Raw genomic sequence first — 23,582 nt, 5'->3', positions numbered from 1 at the left:
TTGCAGATAGAGAAATCTCATTGTCAGTGTCGTTTGATTAACGCCTGAATGTGATACACTGACTATTTTCCTTTAAAGAAGGTCCTAATGATTCTGAAAAGAAAGCACTTAATTTTAACTTCTATTTTAACAGGCAGGAGAAAAAACAATCCTCTATAGCAGTCATTAACGGACTGCTGAATAAGTCAGTGGCACATTAGATTAGTTCAGTTCTATATAGGCAAGTAGAAGCTGTGCTTTATCTCTTACAGTTAGTGTCCTTGGGATGAGTTCAAGCTACGTGCAAAAAATAATTCCCCTAGACCCAAGAGAAACAGATCTACCAGAGATATCTGAGTTCTCTTCAAATTACACCTGCCCACTATTTCTCTTGCCCTTTCATCTTTTGGTTTCAAAAGGTATTTTAATTAAGCCAAGTACATGGAACTGTATTTTGGGAATTCATCATTTCAAAGCCATCATAAAATTTCTGAATCCCTCTTTGTAATATAAGCAGTGAAAAAGGAATGATATTTTGTTAAAAGGCTTCACAAATTTCAGAAGTGGTAAAACATCATCTTTGAAATAACTTTAATATATTAAATGTTTGCTGTGCCCACCCACACATGCATATACACACATATTATATGCCAAGATTTTGTAATAAAGCAACTTTGTGTTCAAATGGCCACCATTTATTTTTCTTAAAATATGGAAGTTTTATATTACTTAATATAAGAATATTATACTCAGTTGTCAACTCTAAGGCTGCATCTGCCCAAACACAGAGCTCAGCTGTTTCTTTTGTCTCTGTGTCTTAAACTACTTGGACACAGGACACACTGAAATTTCTACTTGGCCATCATTAGTGGTAACTCTATTGTGCAGTAAATTTCACAGGAAGAAGGCACAAATACCATATTGTCCAATATGTTAAGAAACATATTACTGCATATAGGCTGATGGCTTTAAAGAGGATAATTTAAAAGCCTTATTTACAAAAGTGAATATTTTATATTGTGCATAATATTATGAACTGATTTATTTAATGAAATTTAGTCATTTATTTTTGTTTCATGTTTCTATCACTATTCAAATGGAGTCTGAGTATTCATTGCAGTATTATTTGTAAGAAAGAAACCCCTGACTCCATCCAAATATCCTTCAGTAGAGTTAAGTAAATTATGGTATGCCAATAAAACAAAACATTATTAAATACTGCCCATATTCTCTGAGTATGTTGACATAGAAAAATATCTGCAAATATTAGTGAAAAAAGCAAGTTATAGAACAGCATGTTTTGTACAGTCCTTTTATATTATAAATAAATATTTAATTACTATTTATATACTATATGTATATGCATTCATGTGTATATGAATTTTACTTCAAAATTCAGTTTATAGTGGGTTTTTATTTGATAATTTAGATGATTTAATACATGTACTTGTAATGCAAACCTTAACCCATTTTCACAGGTTTTTTTATTTTTTTCTTTTTTGGCCAACCCGTTAATGAGAAAATCTCTTCTGACATTAACATTTTATGTGCAATGATCCTGTGGTTTCCTTAAGTGGATACTGTCAATGAGATTTGTGTCAATATTGCTGGTCTCTCCATTATTGTTTAGTTATTTGTTCTTTTGGTTTTAACAGATTTGCTTCTCAGATTAGTGCATTTGTCCAGACTTATGGAAATGACTTGAGGTTGAAGTGAGCAGTTTCCCACACATAAATAAAGCAGAAATCCATGGGACATGAGCCTGATGTTATCAGTTTCCTTCTGCCAGTTGCTGTGAAACAAAATAGTATGGGCATTGTGATCATCTGAATATCACATGTAAGGTGCAGGTAATCACAGCCACGTGGCTTCCTTCATCACAGAACACGGCATTCTCTTAGCAGAACTCTTTCCTCCCTCCCATATTAAATTTTCAAAAAGATTATGAATTAATTATATTTAAAATTGATGCAGTCTGGGCAATCATATATATATTAGGTATTGATCATCTTGGTCCTTTTCAAGTTTCTTTTTTCCATTTGTCCATGAATTTTCTTAGAATATCTTAGGTTTAAATTACCAGTCCTTCCTTTACATGGCTCACGATACTGTAAAAACAGACATTAAATTTTCTTCCTGGATTTCATTTTCTCATCTTTGAAATTGGACAGCTTTCCAAAAATATTTACTCAGTACCAATTATGTGCACTATACAAAATTAAAACATAACCGCTGCCCTAAATGAAGGATATTAGATAATGTCCGGCTTGGGAACAGACTGGAAAATATTGCTATTTTGTTTCAAACTGGCTTTAGGTTATAGTTTAAAAGTTAGTGAGGATAGTCAGTAGTGGACAACTATACAAATCTGGAGACTAAAATAAATGCTAATGTATTGAGGATGGTGAAATTTGGATTGAGTCTACAAAGGTGGGATGAATTTGGATAGAGAAGGAGTGCACACGGAATAAAGGATGGAGGACAACTGAATAGATAAATGAAATATCGAATTATAAGGCCTGTGTAATATCAAATCACCTAGCTTAAAGGTCTTTAGTGCTTCCTTTAAGCAGGAAAATGTATCCTAATTATGTCCCCAACGTCTCTTTGATACTAGCTGGGAGATGAGTCATATTACTTCCCAACTTCCCAGTACTCTGGTTTAGTTTTATAAATTATGTATTTTTTAACTCAGTGGCAAAACAATGAAACTAAAGCTTCCATTCATTTTTTAAATTATTTTTCCCATTTGTACCTATTCCTAAAATGAGAAAATCGCAAATGCACTGCTAATTGCTATTAACATGATTCACTGTTTAACTAGATTTTGAAACCCATGTGAACTATATCACTACTAAACATAGAAAGTGCATTTTGTGGTTCTATTTTTTTTTTAAGATTTTATTTATTTATTTGACAGAGAGAGAGAGAGAGAGAGAGATCACAAGTAGACAGAGCAGCAGCCAGAGAGAGTGGGGGAAGCAGGCTCCTCACTAAGCAGAGAGCCTGACTGGAGGGGGGGGTGCTCCATCCCAGGACCCTGAGATCATGACCTTAGCCACCCAGGCACGCCTTGTGGTTCTATTTTAATGAATCTATTTACTTAATAAACACTAGTTTGATGCTTTTTCAGTTAGTTTAAAATCACAGATTTAGGGGCGCCTGGGTGGCTCGGATGATTAAGCATCTGCCTTTGGCTCAGGTCATGATCTCGGGGTCCTGGAATCGAGCCCCACATTGGGCTTCCTGCTTAGTGGGGAGTCTGTTTCTTCCTCTCCCTCTACTATTTCCTTTACTTGTGCTCTCTCTCTCTCTGTCAAATAAATAAATGAAGTCCCTAAAAAAAATAAGATTATAGATTTATTTTTTTCATGAAATGATCAAATGGTGTTTGAGCAACCATTGTCTTTTTAACCATTATTCCTTTTCTTTCCTGTCCCAAGAACATAAATCTGATTTATGACTATATAGCTATATGTCAGTATAGATATATAGATAGATATAGATACAGATACAGGTGTAACTAAAACATAGATGAAGATGTATGGTTTTCTCTTTGATAAGTCTAGTAATGTAGCTTAATGAAACAGCTGAATTTTATTAAGCAACACAGAGGAGTGTATTAAATATTTACCTATATTGTGTTCTTTCTCTTGACAAATATTTATTGAGCCCTACAACATGGTAGACTATTCTAAAACTACAGTTATAATGATGACCAAAGAAGTCACAGCCCTGACCTCATGAAACTCCTAGTCTAATGGAGGAGACTAATAAACATACACATATATACTTACATACTAACTACATGTATACACAATTATATATATTACATATTATTAACTGTACTCAATAGAAACTATTCTCCAAATTTAGCAGAGGAATCAAAATGCATGTGAAATACTGATAGAATAGAGAAGACTTTGTAATTCTCTGAATACTTTTGATGTAAATACTATCTGTTGTTTCTCATTGTGTCCCAAACATTGTTCAGTTCTGAGAGCGTATAACTGACCAAATCATCTGCTGTTTGAAGTCATTGGCCAGGAGAGAATACTGTTTTCTTTGTATTTTCATAAGGAAGAAATTGGTAATGGCAACTTTTAAGCCCTGAGGCATGTCCTCTTTGGGCCATTGGCCAACAAACAAATGAACAAACAAATAATAGATCAAAACTCATATAAACCAAGACCTATCTCTAAATAAATCTCTGAATACCTCCAGAAGCAACTCAACAACCTGTTTAAAAGACCGAGTTCCCAAATTTGAAATGATAATTTACTCTTCTTTATCTTAGTAATCGCGCACGCGCACACACACATACACACTCACACACACACATATTCACATTTATAGCATTTATCATCTGGGCAAGCATGAATAATCATACATAAATATCATTGTTATTTTTCATCACTGCAGTTGAATCAAAACTTCTGAAATATTGTCAGCTTAAGAATATATATTTCTTTAGACCCTCAGCTGTATGGTCAACCAATCTTTGACAAAGCAGGAAAGAATGTCCAGTGGAAAAAAGACAGTCTCTTCAACAAATGGTGTTGGGAAAATTGGACAGCCACATACAAAAGAATGAAACTGGACCATTTCCTTACATCACACACAAAAATAGACACAAAATGGATGAAGGACCTCAATGTGAGAAAGGAATCCATCAAAATCCTTGAGGAGAACACAGGCAGCAACCTCTTCGACCTCAGCCGCAGCAACTTCTTCCTAGGAGCATCACCAAAGGCAAGGGAACCAAGGGCAAAAATGAACTATTGGGATTTCATCAAAAGCAAAAGCTTTTGCACAGCAAAGGAAACAGTCAACAAAACCAAAAGACAGCTGACAGAATGGGAGAAGATATTTGCAAATGACATATCAGATAAAAGGCTAGTATTCAAAATCTATAAAGAGCTTAGCAAACTCAACACCCAAAAAACAAATAATCCAATCGAGAAATGGGCAGAAGACATAAACAGACATTTCTGCAAAGAAGACATCCAGATGGCCAACAGACACATGAAAAAGTGGTCAACATCACTTGGCATGAGGGAAATACAAATCAAAACCACAGTGAGATACCACCTCACACCAGTCAGAATGGCTAAAATTAACAAGTCAGGAAATGACAGGTGTTGGTGAGGATGTGGAGAAAGGGGAACCCTTCTACATTCTTGGTGGGAATGCAGGCTGGTGCAGCCACACTGAAAAATAGCATGGAGGTTCCTCAAAAAGTTGAAAATAGAACTATCCTATGACCCAGTAATTGCACTACTGGGTATTTACCCTAAAGATATAAATGTAGTGATCCAAAGGGGTATGTGCACCTGAATGTTTATAGCAGCAATGTCCACAATAGCCAAACTATGGAAAGAACCTAGATGTCCATCAACAGATGAATGGATAAAGAAGATGTGATACACACACACACACACACACACACACACACACACACACACACAATGGAATACTATGCAGCCATCAAAAGAAATGAAATCTTGACATTTGCAACAACATGAATGGAACTAGGGGTGTTATGCTGAGCAAAATAAGTCAATCAGAGAAAGACAATTATTGTATGATGTCTCTGATATAAGGAATTTGAGAGGCAGGGCAGGGAGTTGTGGGGGTAGGGGAGGGAAAAAAATGAAATAAGACAGGATCGGGAGGGAGACAAACCATAAGAGACTCCTAATCTCACAAAACAAACTGAAGGTTGCTGGGGGATGTGAGGGTAGGGAGAGGGTGGTTGGGTTATGGACATTGGGAGGGTATGTGCTATCATGAGTGCTGTGAAATGTGTAAGCCTGATGATTCACAGATCTGTACCCCTGGGGCAAATAATACATTATATGTTAATAATAAAAGAATATATATTTGTTGTTTCTTTGTTTATGGAAATAATGAATTATAAGATAATTTCAAACTTGCAGAGCATTTGGTACATAATTAACTAGATTTATAATATAGCAAACAAAATGATCCTTAAGTCAATGAATTGAGTAACATCCATATGTAAAATAGATTATAATAGTTCATATATTATAATGTTCTAAGAAATGTATTTTGTATCTTTCGTAATGAACTATTCCTATTTGATGGTGAGCCACAGTGGGCATAGAATTATTTTTGAATGGATGGAATTTCCAGGTTATTAAAGTTCACTTAAAACACCCAAGGATAAGACAAAGAAAGATAGGAGATATAGGAATTATTGGTACCATATAGAACTAAAGCCTGTCCAGTGAAGAAGTATGTGTGTTTTAATATCATATGTGTATCAGTGTAGTATACAGCCCATGGGTTTGGGTAGTTATTGTATTTGACACTTGATCCTGTGGAACAAAAAAAGAAAGGGAGGAAAAGTGGGTGAAAGGAAAGAAGGCAGGTCCACAGGTTGCTTTCTTCTGTCACCTACTAACCCAGTTCAAGAACATGTACACTGTCAGATCATCCTGAATAAACAGTGACCAACTTCAAAATCAGGGTAGGTTTATCATACCAAAACGTTGTCGTGAGCTCTGTGGAAAAATTATGTGCCAAAAGCCCAGCTGCCCTCTGAATGCAATGCCCAAGACTGTATGTACTTTCCATTTCACCTGCCTCAGAAATGATTAACTCCTTATGTGTCCTAGTATATTTTAAATGGCAAAAACAAAACTGGTTATAGTTGTGGCAGAATGTCACGTCATCCCAAATTAGAGAAAACTCAACTAAAATTAAATAAACAATAAAGAGGAAGTATTTTTCCTCAGAACTGAAGGTCCAGATTTGGGTAAGGAGATGACTTTGTGGTTGAACTATATCATCAGTAATCTAATTTCTTTCTGTTTTCCCATTCTGCCTTGGAGCAGGATTGGCTTCTTTCTAAAGCTGGCTCCCATCATGGCTGCAAAATGTCTGCCAGCTTACTTCTGGTACCACAAGCTTCCTGTCTGTGTCTAAAAGGAAGAGAAAGAGGGGTTTTTCCAGACACTTTCTCAGAAGATTGAGGAAGCCTCCTTTCCAAGAGCCTCACCTCACCCAAGCATGCAAAAACTTGATCTTACACATCAGTGTCCCCAAATGGGTCATATGCTTACCTAGACAAATAATGGTGGGCAGGAAAATGGAGAAGATTTATTTATTTCTGAGATGTAAATAAACTTCCTTTCTAAATCCAAAGGAGGAATCATCTTCCCCCAAAGTACTGACGTAGATATCCAAATAAACCTGAAGATGATACAAGAGAGCTTTGAGAGCTGGTGAACTAACCCCAGTACACACTGTGAATAGTTTCCTATAAGCCTTCTAATTTACTGCTTCAGTTTCAACAGCTGCACCCATGGCTCTTTCCTAATGCAACAAATTTTGATGGGTATAGCCATTACTCTCAACATTTTGTGTTTGTAACATTCCCCTGCTGTACTTTTTTAAAATGCTGAAAGCTGAACTGACACCCAAATTCAAATTCAGTAGATCTGGGGCATCTGAATGAAATGGTGATTCTGTTATGAGCAATGAGAGAACCACACAGTTGTTTTCTAGATCTGATATGTATTTTTACTATTTTTCTGCTGTTACTATCATTTCTGTACATCCTTCTGCACTGTAACCAAGCAGAGTGATACGGAGTTATTTGTTTAGTTTTGTTTTGCTTGGTGCATGTGTTTTGGGTTTTGCTTCTTTTTTTTTGTAAAGATTTTATTTATTTATGGTGGGATGGTGGGGAGAAGGCGAGAGGGGGAAGGAGCAGAGGGAGAGGGAAAGGGAGAGAGTCTCAAGTGGACTGTACGCTGAGCACAGAGCCTGATGCAGGGCTCCATCCCACAACTCTGAGATCATGATTTGAGCCAAAATCAAGAATCAGACTGAGCCACTCAGGGGCCCCAGTGCATGTGTTTTTAATTTCCAGAATTAGAGGAACTTGCATGTGACAAAGATGTATTTTTCAATTTGCTGATTTCAATGAATTCTGAGAAGCGAATGGAAAAGTGAAAAATCATTTGGGTAGCATGGCATTATCTTCTATGGTAATTATTTAAGTTAAATGTCACTAAATGGGCCACTAATGTCTACTTTTAGGCTTATTTGTACCTTTGGGGCTCTAGCTGCCACCTGTTAATAGTTCATGATACTCTGTTTGGTAGTGTAGCTAGCCACCTACAAGGCCATCTTTCCAGAGGTAACTGCAACAGTGAATTAATAGTAATACTAACCCATATGTATATGTGTTTGTGTGTGTATATTTTCATAGTATGAGTATTGGTTAGCAACATCTTTGTATCATGACCAATCACCATTATGGAGATGTTGTATAGAAAGAGAATTCTGGCAGATTTGTGTATCTGCAGACTTTAATATTGTTAATCTGTTACAAAGATGCTTTTAGGTATTAGAGGCTTAAGGGTAGGTTAGTGCACTGCTTACCCGGTAGGCTTTGGTTTTAAGACATTCTAATCACTAAGACTTCTATAAATTTGGAATTGTCTTTGTTTCTGTGCTGGATAGTTCTTTCTGAAAATGTCTTGCTTATCCATATGTAATGGAGGGATAAAATCTCAGCATTTCTAATCTTTCACTCCTTAGGTGTCACATGCTTAGGATATTTTAACTGCATACTCCAGATCTCACCTGCCTGTGTCTATCCCTGGATTGTAGGGATCTTATGAAGTTTCCTGGTCCTTACATCCAGTTTTTCCCCCATTATGTTTAAGTCCAAGTAACATTATCAGAGATCTAACCAGTCCTTACTCCAGGACCCTTTTCTCCTTTTTCCCTTTCTCTCTTAATGGATACTGAATCAACACTTTGGGAGACAGGAAGGCAGAGTGGAAAGAGTTTGGTTCGAAAGTCACATTGACATGAGCTCACATTCAAATTGTCCTTAGACAAATTGCTCAGTCACTCTAACCCTCTGTATCTATCAAATAGTAATTTTCATCTTATCGTAGCTTTTTATAAATTGAGTTCACACACATAAGGTGATTCCCCCCCCCCACTTTGATTCTCCAGACTTTTACTAACAATGACCGTCTAAGTCCGCACTTCTACAAGGCGTTATAGTATTTTCCTAAAAGGGAATTCCTGGAAGCTAATGACAGTTTTCCTCTTCAAACATGTTATGATATATTTTGGACATAATAAAGCAGCAAATGGCTTTTTAAATATTTATGTTCTCCACACCGTGCATGCCAACTGTGTTTGCTGTCTCCATTCCTTCATGTGCCAAGGAGACAAGCCAAAGAGTGTGAGAGGAAAATACTGTCAGGACACAAAGTCAGCTTGTCTAAGGTGTCTCTGTGCAGATGTAACCTTAATGGGAAAGAGTAGAGACTGCTCCCTGGTTACACAGTGATACCTTGATTAACGAATCATCTGGGAACAAAGCTCCTTTATAAGCAGTTCAGCCGAGTAAATTTTTATTTTAAAACTTCATGAATCAAATGAAATAGCACCGGCTGGTGTCATATAACTCAACAGTCATATTCGGGGTAAGCTGCACTTGTGTACAGAACAGAAATACCTCCTCACAGAGTCTGTCTGTTAGTGTAAAGTTGAAGTGGTGCATTCTAGGCCAAATTGTGAAGCAACTTCAGGTAAACTGTTTTTCGCTCTTATAACCACTATGCTCAATCCCCTACATATGCATAGCAGATTATTACCCTTGGAGTCTGGCTGCTCTTAAAAATTTCTGTCTGTTAAAACAGGAATCAGTTATAGTTCATGTTACCTTTGAGTTTGAGTTCATGTTACCATATATATATTATATATATATATATATATATATATTTTTTTTTTTAAGATTTTGTTTATTCATTTGATGTAGAGAGAGACAGTGAGAGAGGAAATACAAGCAGGGGGAGTGGGAGAGGGAGAAGCAGGCTTCCCGCTGAACAGGGAACCCAGTGTGGGGCTCATTCTCAGGACCATGGAATCATGACCTGAGCTAAAAGCAGAGGCTTAACGACTAAGCCACCCAGGTGCCCCCATGTTACCTTATATTGATGTTATTTAGTAATGTCTTGGAGCACCTCAATGGCTCAGTCGGTTAAGCCTGCCACTCTTGATTTCTGCTCAGGTCATGATCTCAGGGTTGTGAGATCAACCCCTGCATGGGGCTCCACACTGGGCGTGGAGCCTGCTTCAGATTCTCTCTCTCTCTCTGCACCTCCTGCTAATTTTTTTTTTAATTCCTCCCTTTCAAAACAGGAATCAGAATGATTCACACTTTGAGTTATAGTTCATGTTACCTTTTATTGATATCATCTAGTAATATCTCAATCCTGGCTACAAGTTAGTATTGTTGAAAGAGATTCTGACTTAATTGGTTTGAGGTGGAGCCCAGAGTTTGGCATTCTAATATTAATTCATGGTTTTGAACCACTGCTTTAGCATAAAGTTCTGTTTTACTGTTATAACCTCTGCTTTTATAATATCCATGTTTGGGGCGCCTGGGTGGCTCAGTGGGTTAAGCCGCTGCCTTCGGCTCGGGTCATGATCTCAGGGTCCTGGGATCGAGTCCCGCATCGGGCTCTCTGTTCAGCAAGGAGCCTGCTTCCCTCTCTCTCTCTCTCTCTGCCTGCCTCTCTGTCTACTTGTGATCTCTCTCTGTCAAATAAATAAATAAAATCTTAAAAAAAAAAATATCCATGTTTATCCTTTGTGGGTTGTAGACCACGTCTGTCAAAACCCCTTGGATCAACCTTCAAAATGCAGGTTCTTGTGGCCTCACCACGGTATCACCACTTCTGAATTTTAAAGTGTGTGGTACCTGTGAGCTGAGTGTGTTTGTGTGTAACCCCTATCTTATTTATAATGTCTACTTCATGGAATAAAATTTTCGCTATCAACAATGCCTTTTGATTCCTCTTTGCTAATAGAAAATTCCCATGATGTGGTGACAGTGGGGTATTCATATGTTATGTTCAATTTCTATTTTTAACAATATAATTCATAGTAATTATAATTTACATTCAAATTAAATAAGGCCAGTCTTTTTTGCAAAAGGAAGGGAAAATCAGATTCAGACAACTGAAGGGTCTTTTCTAATACATAAGTATTTTAGAGTATAAAAGTATATAAATATTAATTTAATGTAAATACCCATTAATTTGTCATTATCCAATTATCTAATGAAAGATTTCTGTAATTTTATAATTTCATAATTCACAAAATTACAAGTCAGGAGCTTGTATTCATTGTTTGAAAATGCAGAATATATTTATGTTCAATTTTTCTTTTTTTCTCTCTCTCCCTCCCCACCCCCATCCATCCTCCCCGTCTCCACCTCACCCCTTTTCCTCTTACCATAGCATCAGATGAAGAAGAGCCAACTTCTGCAGGTAAAGTTCTTATGTTGCTAAGATTATTTCTATTTAATTAGTGCCCTTGTTAATTGACCCTTCTTTACCCTTTGAAGTGTATTTATTCAGGTTTCAACCAAAAAACTGGCATAGTTTTATTTACTGACTTTTTTTATTTCTTGGACCCATTACGCTGTCCCAGATTAAATGATGTTGGTTATAAGTTCTAAATAAAAAAAAGAATTGAAAATCAACTACCACAGAGGAAGACACAATATAAAATACCACATCAACATTAAAGAATAAGGAAATGAGAAAATTAAAACATTAAGAAAAATGCCAAAAATAACAAAATGAGGAGGGAAAACTAAAATGATAAAATGCAGAAAATTAATAAAATGAGCAGAATGAAAAAAAAAGGAAAATGATAAAATGAACTTCCGTGATAGAATATTGCATTATCAAATATATAACTGGCACTAAACATGCTACTCATTTACATTTAAGGTTAAAAATCATATTGTTGTCTCAAACATTCACTTTATTTAAAACAATTTTCATAGTTATAACTTAATGATTCTGAGACTTGGCAGCATAACTCTGCTGCTCATCCAGCTAACCAGCATTTATCAAGCACAAGCTCAGGTTTGAACTAAGTACTATGAAGAATGCTAATTGTAGAGAAGGTATTGTACCTTCAACATGGTTCTGGGACCATGGGATGGATCAAAGGGAAATGCCAGGAGCCTAAAGACCAGACACATTTCATAAGGATAAAGTGGGTGGCACAGTTGTTGAGGTTAGCAATAAATAAAAGGCCTGGGCAGACCAGCAACATCAGGAAAAAGGAGTCAGGTCCTGAGATGTAGGGTTCAGAGGCTGGTCTGAAGAGGAAAACCAGATCTCAGTACTAGATTCCTTCTTAGACAAGTAATTCAGGAAAGGAGTTAGGTCTGAGAAACAGAGCAGGAAATGGTTACTAAAACCAACGGACAAAAGGCAGCCTGATTTTGTAGGAAGGGGGGTGGAATCTAGCCCAGTTACTGGAACTTAGGTACAAGGTAGGGTCATTTCAATTCATATTTGAGCTGGTTCCAGACTTCCTGATTTCTACCCTCCTCCAAAAGTGGCCAGGTGGGGATTTTTACCTGGAGGAGTAAATTTGAAAGATCAAAAATTCAATGGGAGAAAATGAAGTAGAGGTCTTACAGATATCTTTCGTAATAAACCCCAAGGATGCTTTATTGCATGATACTCATTATAATGCCTTTGGTAACAGAATCACAGAATCAGATAAACTCTCAATTATTTCATTTTCATAATATCATTAGTTTGTAGTCTGATTCGGATGCTAAGGGTCCCCTGTTAATTTCTACCAGTCTAGTCAATATTGTGTAGCCCATTTTAGGAGCGATCTAATCACATGACTCTATAGCAAACTCCTCTGTTGCTATGACTCCTCTATTGATATGACTCCTCTGTCTAGTTCCTGACTTCTTTTTGCCCTTACTTGAGGTGTTAGTGTTCACAGGGTTACCCAAAGACTCTGTGTTTCTCAACCTTAGCTGAGTTTTCTCTTTGTAACAATCCTTACAAGCAAGATGCTTTTCTAGCCCAGGCTCATTCCTCTTCCATTTTATTTGCTCTGTTGCCTGCCAAACAATTCTGGTACGATTGACAAAGAATTATTCCTTTGCATAGGGAGGATTAATTTTAACCTAGTATAAATGATATTTAAGTATAATATAACTATTTCTTTGTGTGATTTTATTATTTTTAAGTTATTTTAACAATTTATCTGCCTACTAAGAAAATCTTTTGGTAAATGGAACTGAGTATTTTTTTCTCTAAGTATTTATTTTACTCCAGAATGATCTGAACATCATAAAGTTTAAATTCTAGTTTAAAAGTATTTTTGTTTTTAGATGTGACTGGGTGTTTTTGTTGTGATTTTAGCACAGACTTTTAGAACAAATGTATTCTTAAGGAATATATTAAATAAAACATTTCATGTACAGATTAGCACTGAGAAAATTTGTCATTTAGGAAAGCAAGCACTGCTTCTATATAAAACCTTCCAGTGGGAGTTAAATGTTTTAATTTTATCAAAGTATATAGTAAAAACAGTATTATTGTCCAGTATTAAGCCTTTTGACAAAATATTTATTATGAGATTTGTAAAAATTTGGTTTTACAATGGATATGAATAGTTGTAGAAAGTGGATTAGGATTATTGTAGTTCTTTTTGGTAACTTTTGCAACCAGTTTTCTCAACATTTTTCTTAAATGAATATTTATTATCTGTTTATGTTTCTTCTTCAGTAATAATTATCAAAAGATACCTTTTATTTAAAACTGTTATGCAGAATATATTTATTTCATATATGGTTAATAATTCTCAGTTTCTACTCTTATCTTCTTCCATTAATAGAATTTATGTAGAATAATCTTCTTTAAGCTCAGACTCATTTTACAGTCTTTTATTTTTTTATTTCTTTCCTGGCTGTTTAAATCATCAGTGAAATGCAATCTTTTGTTTGGCTCCCAAATTTTACCTGAATTAAACATTTATATGTTTCTACATAATGTCTTCAGTATCTTAATCAGACTCAAATTCTTCCTTCAGATTCACAGCATAATTGGACAGTAACTTCTTCAAATACATACTTTAATTTCTTTAAATGAAATAATTTGAATGTTTCCATTAGGAGATCTGCTACTCCTCAAAATTCAATAGGAGAAGAAATAATAAAGCAAATGGGGGTGTTGTAGGGTCCTGGTTATTTGTTATTAATATACAAATTATGAAATAAGAATGATTCCTCTAAGCAAATCTACACATGATTTATCAGTGCAGGTCCCTAGTGGATACTGAATGATACTACTTATTAAATGTTTGCAGTGTATGGATATTGTATAAGAAATCTAGGTTGTTTTTATCCGACAAGTACACAGAATTGGATTAATTATAATTCCACAATGTGACAAGTTCTCATTGTTCAGAACCGTTTCTTAAAAGAATAATAAATAGGTTTCTATCTTGAATAACATATAGTGTGAAAAAATCAGAAAGATAGACAATATAACTCAGAAAATTAATGAGTTATTAGGTAGTGTTTTACTCATGTTACAATGCTACAAAATGATATAGGCCTTTCTCTTTACTAAAGAGCCTATTTGATTAGCCTTTTATTTAGAATATTATGAATGCTATTATTAAAACAGATAACTGATCCCTCCAGTCTATTTCCATCTTACAATGTTTACAATATTTTTAAGCTTTATTCTGTATTTATTTATTTAAATATGCCTAATTTCTCTTATTTAAACTTCTAAATTGCCATGCAAAAAAGCAAGTGCTTAATAACTGCTTTTTTTTTTTTTTGGTGTTATTTTGTGGAGGGGAAGCATAAAACATCACATCTGTGTTTCTCCTCTTACGGATATATCCCATTATTGAAAATGAGCATCTGCTTGTTAATCATTCGGCTCTGAAGGTTCTGATGGGACGCATTAGCCTAGGGGTGCATGTTTTGTAGCATCTGAGTTACTAGGGCAGTGTCACCTAACACCCGTTTCTGTAACTACTGAAAGCTCCTTTTTATTTATCTTAGTTGAATCTTATGCTCAGATATTTAAACATCTTATTTCATGGAGTATAAAAAGCACATCCATGAACTATACAAGAAACTTCTTCAAACTAGGTTATATCCCAATAATTACAAGCTAATGAGATTCATATTTTTAGAGTGGCCATCCAGATGCTGTACTTTCAAATGAATCACTGTTAGAGGTGATACACACAATCCGATTATGTTGCTGCTGCTCAGCTAAGTTTTTGGATGCTCTCTTTTGAAATTTCCTTCAGACTCTGTTTATGACATTATAATATAAATTATTCCTTTATAGTCTTAGAACCATGCTATTATATTCCTCAGACTTTGGCCTAATAAATATGCCTTCAAAAACAAAGATTTGCAATTATTAAAAGTGTATAGTGTGTGTGTATCTGTGCATATGAAATATAGATCAGTTTGTAACTTTGAAAAGAAATCAGTTTCTAACTTTTGAAAGGTGATACATGATATTTAGATTAAATTTCATAAAATAACACTCTTTAATAAAGTTAAGTCAGTGGTTGCTTCCCACTCAGTTGCACAAATTCAATTTTCATTTATCTTTTATTTAAATTTCATAATAGGGAAAGGCTTCGTAATCTGATTATACCAATACTTTTGTCTGTGTCCTTTAAAAAATTAAGACATTTGCATTAGAAAACTGACCTCTACAAATGAGCTAATCTATATAAAATTTAATTTATTAACCATAAGATATATTTAATCAAGCTTATCCTCACATAAATTTCCTCATTCCTCTTATTTTGTCTTATTAGCTATTATTTTACCTCTCTAGAAATACCATTTATTCATTAAGGTGATGAAATCATTATAAGAATAACAACAGGGCCAGAAATGAAAAATGTTACTGAATGGGATCAAAGATGGTTAAAAACTGGCTGTCAATATTGTGGAGATCTTGTAGCTCTACAGCAGGACAGTGGCTAAAATTAAAACCACTTGTTGTTTTATTCCAATCACCTCAAAAACAAAGCTTGATTTTTTTTCTTCTATTCTTGCCTAAGGTGAGATTTTTAATTGTTTTGTCACTTTTTTTAATATTAAAGAACTGGGTTTGGGCTTATATAAAAGTAGCTATTAATATGGAGCTAGCAAATGACAAAAAATTATGATTAGAAAAAATGGAACTTTCAGGTGAATGTAAAAGAATCTTTTTAGAAATCAACTATGTTAAAACACTAATTTATGAGAGCCATACTGTTCTTTATGTTTCTAAAGTTAAGATTTCATAGTTTACTTAAATGTTAAACTTATTCGAGAACTATCAATATCTGATCCCACTTGGTAGTGATGCTAGATATTGCCTGGGGACAGTAGTTTATAATAAACTTACTGGGACCTCCCTGATGCCCATCAGAGATGCAGACAGTAGTGACTGGGCATACCAGGCATCATTATTTTCACTGATTACTTCCAAATCTTTTAATATGTTTAATCTTTCAAAAGACCAGCTTGGCCATTGAGGAAGTACACACAACACCAATCATTTAACATATAATAGAACACTGACTAGCAGTAGTAAAGATCTGTAACTATAGTTTTACATATATAAATATATATTTGTGACCTTATAGATAAACCATAATATATGGTTATATGGCTAAACCATGTGTGTGGATAAACATATGCGTATATGTATGTATGTGTGTGTCTGTCTGTGTGGGTGTCTGTGTGTATGTATGTTTAAAACAAATGTTACATATTTCTGCAGCTAAACACAGTACACAGAGTGATTAGATATTTTCTCTAACTTTTAAAATATTTAATTTTGGCCCTACAAAACCTTCCCTTTGTTATAGTGAATTTTGTGATGTTCTTCACTATGCTATAGATTTCTTTTAGACTCGTTCCTGTTTTTTTATGAAATTTAATTCTGCATGGCTGACTTTGCTCAATTATTCTACAACCCATGCATTTTGAAAAGGAATAAAGCTTACCATATTATTCTCTAATGAACAAGAGCTGCTTTTGCATTCTGATATTAGCACTTTATTTCCTTGGGGTCTGAAATAGAGCTTCACATCCTCATTTTTGTTCGCCTTGTATTTGTTACAAATTTTTTCCTTTTCTATGTAGACATATTTTCCCTATAGTGCCTGGAGAAACTTTACTAATTATTTTATCAAGTATATTCTTGTTCATAAAGATATGCTAAGGAAGCTGAAGTATTAAAAACTTACATATAAAAACCAGCACATTATTGCTACAGTCTCTAAAAACCAAAAGTTATTATCTGCAGCTTCTCAATGGAATAAGGAAGAAACCATTGCTTCTAAAGATTTAGCTTTGTCCAGTTTCCTGAGGCTTTAGTGAAAAGACCAAGTAGAGTGGCTTTTTTTTTTATAAAATAAAACTTTTCTATTTATGTGTGATAGTATATTGAACTGTAAGAAAAAAATAGTTGTTATTTAAACCTCTGCTTTATGTAGATAATATTTTTTTCATATTTTTGCTAAGATAAACTTCACTGTAGTATAGGATCGTGTTACCAGTAGGGAATTTGGGAGGTTACCTACTCCATATCTTTCTCTTTAGACAAGTTTAAGCATTAAACTATCAAAAGAGGAAAAAATAATATATTTGTACCTCTGTGAATATAGATATAGTTGTATAATCTATCATCTTTCCCCAAAAAGTATGAATCTGAACTTGAAGTAAAGTTAAAATATTGCCAAGAGATATGGAATAACAAAAATCCCTCATAGTATAACTCGAAGATATAATTTCTTCAGTAGTATATGTTAATATCTAGCAATGCATGCATTCTAAAAAGTTACTGTGTGACATGCTTTCATTCATACATTCATTCATTCATTCATTTATTTTTGAGAGAGAGGGAGGCAGAGAACCTTAAGCAGGCTCCACACCCAGTGCAGAGCCTGACATGGGGCTTAATCTTATGACCCTTAGATCACGAACTGAGCTGAAATCAGAAGTTGGACCTCAACCAGCTGAGCCACCCAGGTGCTCCTGTGTGACATGCTTTAGTTGTAAAAGAAAAGTCAGTTTAGTATTGCTTGAATAATAAGGGATTTTATTGTCTCACAGAGTTGATAATGAGTAACTCATTGATATCAAAAGTCTGTGTTTTGTTTTTCATTCCCCATCTTTTTGTTCTGTCTTTGGTAGTACAAAATTTATTTTCACTTTCATGCTGGTTTCCCTTGTGGTAGTGATATGTCTGCCAAAAGCTACTATGGCTATGTGCACCTTTATCTGTGTCCAGAAAGAGCAAAGAAAGCAAGCGTCCTGAGATCCACTCTAATTGGACAGGCTTTGCTCCCTTCTGCCATCCTTCTGAAACAGCCAGCTACTCAAGCCCTTCCCCTGGAGCCTAAAGTTAGTTTCTGCTTTCTCTCAGGATCAGGAGCCAAGGGGCAGATACTTAAATAAGAATCGGGGTACTCTTTTGGAAGAGACGGGGGAGATACATACTAGGTCAATGATCAGTAAAGCTCATAAGTAGTTGTTATAACACCTCTTTGTCATTTTTAACTACTTTCTTAGTTCTACATTTTGGTATGTTTTTCGTATTATTTTATAAAATTTCTTAGGAGACTCTGGAAATCTGGTTGTTGAAAAATAACCTCAATACACATCTCAGTTATATTAAAGTCTGTACTCATATTTGCAGTATTTTACATCATGACTTTTTAAAATCTCAACTTCACTATATACTTTGTTTTTCTCTCATGTGCTTAAAAATATTTTTATGCTTGCCAAAACTGTATATATGTATTATCTTTATTGAGCTGATCTTTCTTTTTTGCTTTGATGATCTGTTTCTACAGAAACTACAAAAAGTTTACTCAACTCTAGTTCTTATGTGCTACTAACTGTAATCTTCCTCTCCCACACTTCAAAAAAATGACAGTCATGTTAAATTTAATTGTCCAGAAATCCCCAAGAGTATTACATACAGTCATTACTTAACCCAGGCTAATATTATCTTATTATAGATAAATATTTTTTATCATGAACTTATAGCCAAAACATAAAGAATATTAGAAAATGGCTCTTCAAATTTAGTAAACTTTTTGAGCTTGGGGGAAAAAATGTGATTAATCTTTGCATGTATGTTGCTACAGCTTTAAAAATTCAACTTTTTGAAACTCACTTCCATCATAATGCTGAAAAAACTGCCGAGGTATAACTAAAATTTTGATTTAATGTAGAAATTTCATGTTATTTCATTTAATAATAGTTAGATTTTTGTGCTGTTGTCCTTTAGAATACTGGTAGAAAAACCAAAAATTAAACCCAAGTTAATGTTAAGCTCAAATACTGAAAAAGCATCAAATTAAAAACAAAATGGTCATAAAGGTATACAAATGGAAGTGGAGAGTGTATCAGTAAGGATTCTCCAGAGGAGAACCATACAGGGGCACCTGGGTGGCTTAGTCAATTAAGCATTTGACTCTTGATTCTGGCTCAGGTTAGAATCTCAGGGTTGTGAGATCAAGTCCCATGTCAGACTCCACGCTGAGTGTGGAGCCTGCTTAAAGACTGTCTCTCCCTCTGTCCTGCCCCTCCCCACCCAGTCCTGCTCACTCTCTCCCTCTCAGTCAATCAGTTAATAAACCATATGTGTGTATGTGTATAAATACATAAAATATATAGATATTATATATGTAAAATACATATAATATATATTTAAATATATATTACATTGTGTGTGTGTGTGTGTGTGTGTGTGTGTGTACGATTTATTTTAAGGAATTGATTCATGTGATTGTAGGCTTTGGCAAGTCCCAAATGTGTAGGGCAAGCCAGATCAGCTGGAAATTCAGATAGGATTTTTTTTTAATTAACATACAATGTGTTATTTGCTTCAGGGGTACAGGTCTGTGAATCATCAGTCTTACACGATTCATACCACTTACGATAGCACATACCCTCCCCAGTGTCCATCACCCAGCCACTCTGTCTCTTCCCCAACACCCCCAGCAACCCTCAGTTTGTTTCCTGAGATTGAGAGTCTGTTATGGTCAGGTAGGATTTTTAAGTTACAGTCTTGAGTCAAAGTTCTTTTTTCCCAGGGGAACCCTAGGTTTTACTCTTAGGGCCTTTAACTGATTGATTAGATGAAGCCCACCCACACTGTAGAGGCTAATCTGCTTTTTGAAAGTAAACTGATTATAGACAGCTACAAAGTATCTCCACAACGACATCTAGGCTAGTATTTGACCAAGGACCTGGACACCATAGCCTTAGCCAAGCTGACACATAAAGTCTAACCATCATAGAGCGTGAATAAAAATTATGTAAATGTAAAATATTTTAATTCTCTATATAAAGCTATTTCCAGAGAAACAGATAAGCACAGTTTCTAACATTTAATAATGTGTTTGTTGTTCCACTATCTGTATACACATATGCTTTGAGCTTCTCTAATTTTTAATCCTCCCTACATTGGTTGGATTTATCTTTAAGGCCATCTCCAATTGTCTGGTCCATTTTTTTTGTTGTTGTTGTCTCTAGTTTCACCTCAAAGTTTAATACAAATAGATCACTGAGAAGTATTAATTTAATATTCCAGAGATTTGTGGGCTCAAGGAAGGCATTAAACTTCCTGGTTCATGATGTATAAGATAAAAACTCCATGGACTTGCAAGCCTGAACCTATGCTTATAGTGCCTTTCCATCAGATAAATAGCTATCTCCTGCCTGCAGAGTATTTTCCTTTTATAGCTTTCATTCTCATTGTCTGTAAAATGGGATAATAATGCCCACCTTCACGGTTTGCTATAGGGATCAAACATGATGATACATTAAAGCACTGACCACATCATGCCCTTTCTATAATAAGGACAGGGAATCTAAACATTATTTTTACTTTTGTTATCATCAATGGTGTTTGCCATATTATTATTACTATTACTATTCTTATTTTGATTATGATTATCAAGCAATAAGTGGAGTGTTCTGCGTACAGTATTTTACTTAATTTTCACAATGAAGCAATGCAACTTAAAGATAAAATATATCTATATACCACCTATCTGTCTGTATTCCTACTTCTAGAGGAGAACACTGAATTTTAAAGCATTAAGAAGTATGCTCAAAGTTATGTAATTAATAAGTAACAGAAGCAAGATTCAAATTCAAGTTTCCCTGGGAAATAAACTTGTATTTATTCTACTTCAGCAAACTCTGCTTTTTTATTCACTTATAAATAGTTTTAAATAACATATATTTCTTTCAATTGTAAAAGCAATACACAGTTATTCAATTTTTATGTGTATATCATAAAACTGAACCCAATAGCGTGCAAAATTTTAGCTATCATTTTAAATGATGGTCTGATTACTATAGTAATTTATGGACCTTGTGGATATTTTTTAAAAGAATAAATAGGAGATGAAAATCCACCTGGTTGCCTCCATCCATATTGAATATTTTTATTTAAAAAAATAGTCTGCCTCAACCTAGCAGCTCTTACAGTCTTCTCCATCCCCGTGGCTCAGGGTGGAAGGTGGACATAATTTGTACCCTGCTCCATGAACCCCTGGATGCATTTTCTAAGACTGCCACGTTGTCCTTCTGTTTCTGTAAAGCCAGCACAAACCCTGGGCACCTTCCCATCACAGGCAGGGCTGTGCACTTACAGGTCCGTCTGACAGCTTCTCCCAAGGGTGTCTGCATGACTACTCCATCACATCTTTCCCATCTTGATCCAAAGATGTCTTCTCAGGAAGGCCTTCTCTTTGTCTCTAAAAAGGTCACACCTTTTCCACGTTGTCAGGTCTCCTGGTTTGATTTACTTTAATGTTAGCACTGTCTGAACACTCTACATATATAGTTTCTTTATTGTCTCTTCAGGCGGAATATAAACTCCCGAGACATGGGATTTTTTTTGGTCTGTTTTATTCACTACTGAATCTCCAGCTACTAGAACAATGTTTGGTATGTGGTAGATGCTTAATAAATAACTTGTCGTATGACTGAATTGACGAGTAAAGTCAGCCATACTGATTTTATGCTGATTTTAAGGCACTGTCAACCCAAGAACATACACAATTCTGTAAAAAATGAAACAGGTGTCTGATGATAGATATATTTCCTCATTTAAGAAATAAAGGATAACACTTATAATTTGCTAAGAATCTTAAAGATGCTTTAAAATTACTGAAATCCCTTGACATTGGTCTTTGTTTTTCTGCTTTCGTTGCCACTGGAGTAAATTGTGTTTTGCCTAGTAATTCTTCCAGGGTGGTGCCCTAACAGTGTCAGTAATTTAGCCATTGTTAGTAATTGCTGTATGGAAACTGCAGCAGTGATTTTAAGAAGCCTCATACTTGACACTAACCGTAATCCAGTGCAGGGCATGGGCTGGAGAGTGGGTGGCTCAGGGCAAGGAGGCAGCCCAGAATGCACAAAGCTGCATGCAGGGGCTGGGCAGGCTTACAGGGCCGCTGGGCTGCCTGAGTTTGAATTCCAAGAGGAATGAGAAAGGGCCTGCAGTGGTTTAGTATCATAACTTACCAGGAACACGTCTTTATTGATTCCTGTGTCCTCAAGCTCACAGACACTTTCAAGAAATCTTTTCTTCAAAGTTGCACGGATGGTAGATACCTGTGTCCCCAGCTCACAGACACTTCCAAGAAATCTTTTTTTCAAAGTTGCATGGATGGTAGTTTTTTTAGGACTTGGAGTAGCACATTTAAAAATAAAATGGACTGGGCATAGTATATTTACTATACACTTAAAAAAAAAAAAAGATGGTTACCTAAAGCAGACTTTCAACTGCTAGACTTCACCAAGATTTAAAGGTTAATTCCCTATTTATTCAGCTAATTTTCTGCTTCTCTAAACAGAAGTCTAAATGAGAAGTACCCAGTATTTTTTTTTATCCAATTTATGTGATATGCTTAACATAATATCCCTACCTATTCGTATCTAATTCTCTGCTTCTCTAGACAGAAATCTAAGCAAGAAAATATCCAATATTTTTTTTATCTAATTTAAACAATATCTCGTATTTCTATCCAATTTAAATAACATTGTTGATTGTTTCAAAAGCTTACCAGAAGCTTTTGAAAAAGAATGAACAACCCAGTTCTCAACAGTGAAAACAAAGAATAAAACCCACTGTACATATCCACCAGTGGTTTGTGCCAAAGCTTTAGATGTTCTGCAGAGGACATCAGGATACCCGTCTGAGACAGAGGCACTCTGAAACCATTTCATCCCATAACTTAGCATTGAAAAACGAATTGGTAGGAGTTCTGCAAGTACTGAGCTACTAATGTAAACAAAGCTAAGATAAGAAAAATAAGGAAGTGAACAGACAGGGATTCCCCCCCCCCCCCCCCCCGAATTTGAATATTCTGCTCCTCTACCTATCTAAACACATTGTTTTCCACTGTTTATTTAGAAGATCATCAAGAAACCATGGACAATTCTGGTTCTTGTTCCCTATGCTATGCCAATCCTTAGTCTGATAATCTTTAAGCAGAATACTGAAGGAATTTTTCTAACTTCCAAGACTGCTGAGAATTCATAGAGCTGTAAAAAAGGAAGATTAGCATATTTTTAAGTAACTTGAGTTTTCAGACGTGATTTTATTTTCAGTCTCTTTTGTGTCTGTCTCCCAGTTGCTCTGTCTCCCTGACACTTGGGTTGGAGGTAGGAAATTGAGGGATAAAACTATTGATTCCCACTAATTTTATTC

At 35.2% G+C, this 23,582-nt stretch overlaps 1 protein-coding gene across 2 annotated transcripts in view; it reads left to right on the top strand.

Annotated features, from left to right (window-relative positions):
• Nucleotides 1-23,582, top strand: part of LOC111148314 (EGF like repeats and discoidin domains 3) — a 415,586-nt gene that overhangs the window by 135,720 nt on the left and 256,284 nt on the right. Inside the window, exon 3 of one of the 2 annotated variants that reach the window (XM_022504814.1) lies at nt 11,280-11,309. The exons of the other annotated variant lie outside the window; for it this stretch is intronic. Within the exon in view, the coding sequence (XP_022360522.1) occupies nt 11,280-11,309 (30 nt within the window). The remainder of the gene's footprint in view (nt 1-11,279; nt 11,310-23,582) is intronic. 2 annotated transcript variants of the gene reach the window in all.

This window comes from Enhydra lutris, unplaced genomic scaffold, assembly GCF_002288905.1.
Source record: "Enhydra lutris kenyoni isolate GAN:26980312 unplaced genomic scaffold, ASM228890v2 scaffoldscaffold19, whole genome shotgun sequence".
NCBI lineage: Eukaryota > Metazoa > Chordata > Mammalia > Carnivora > Mustelidae > Enhydra > Enhydra lutris.
This window is presented reverse-complemented; position numbering and strand designations above follow the sequence as displayed.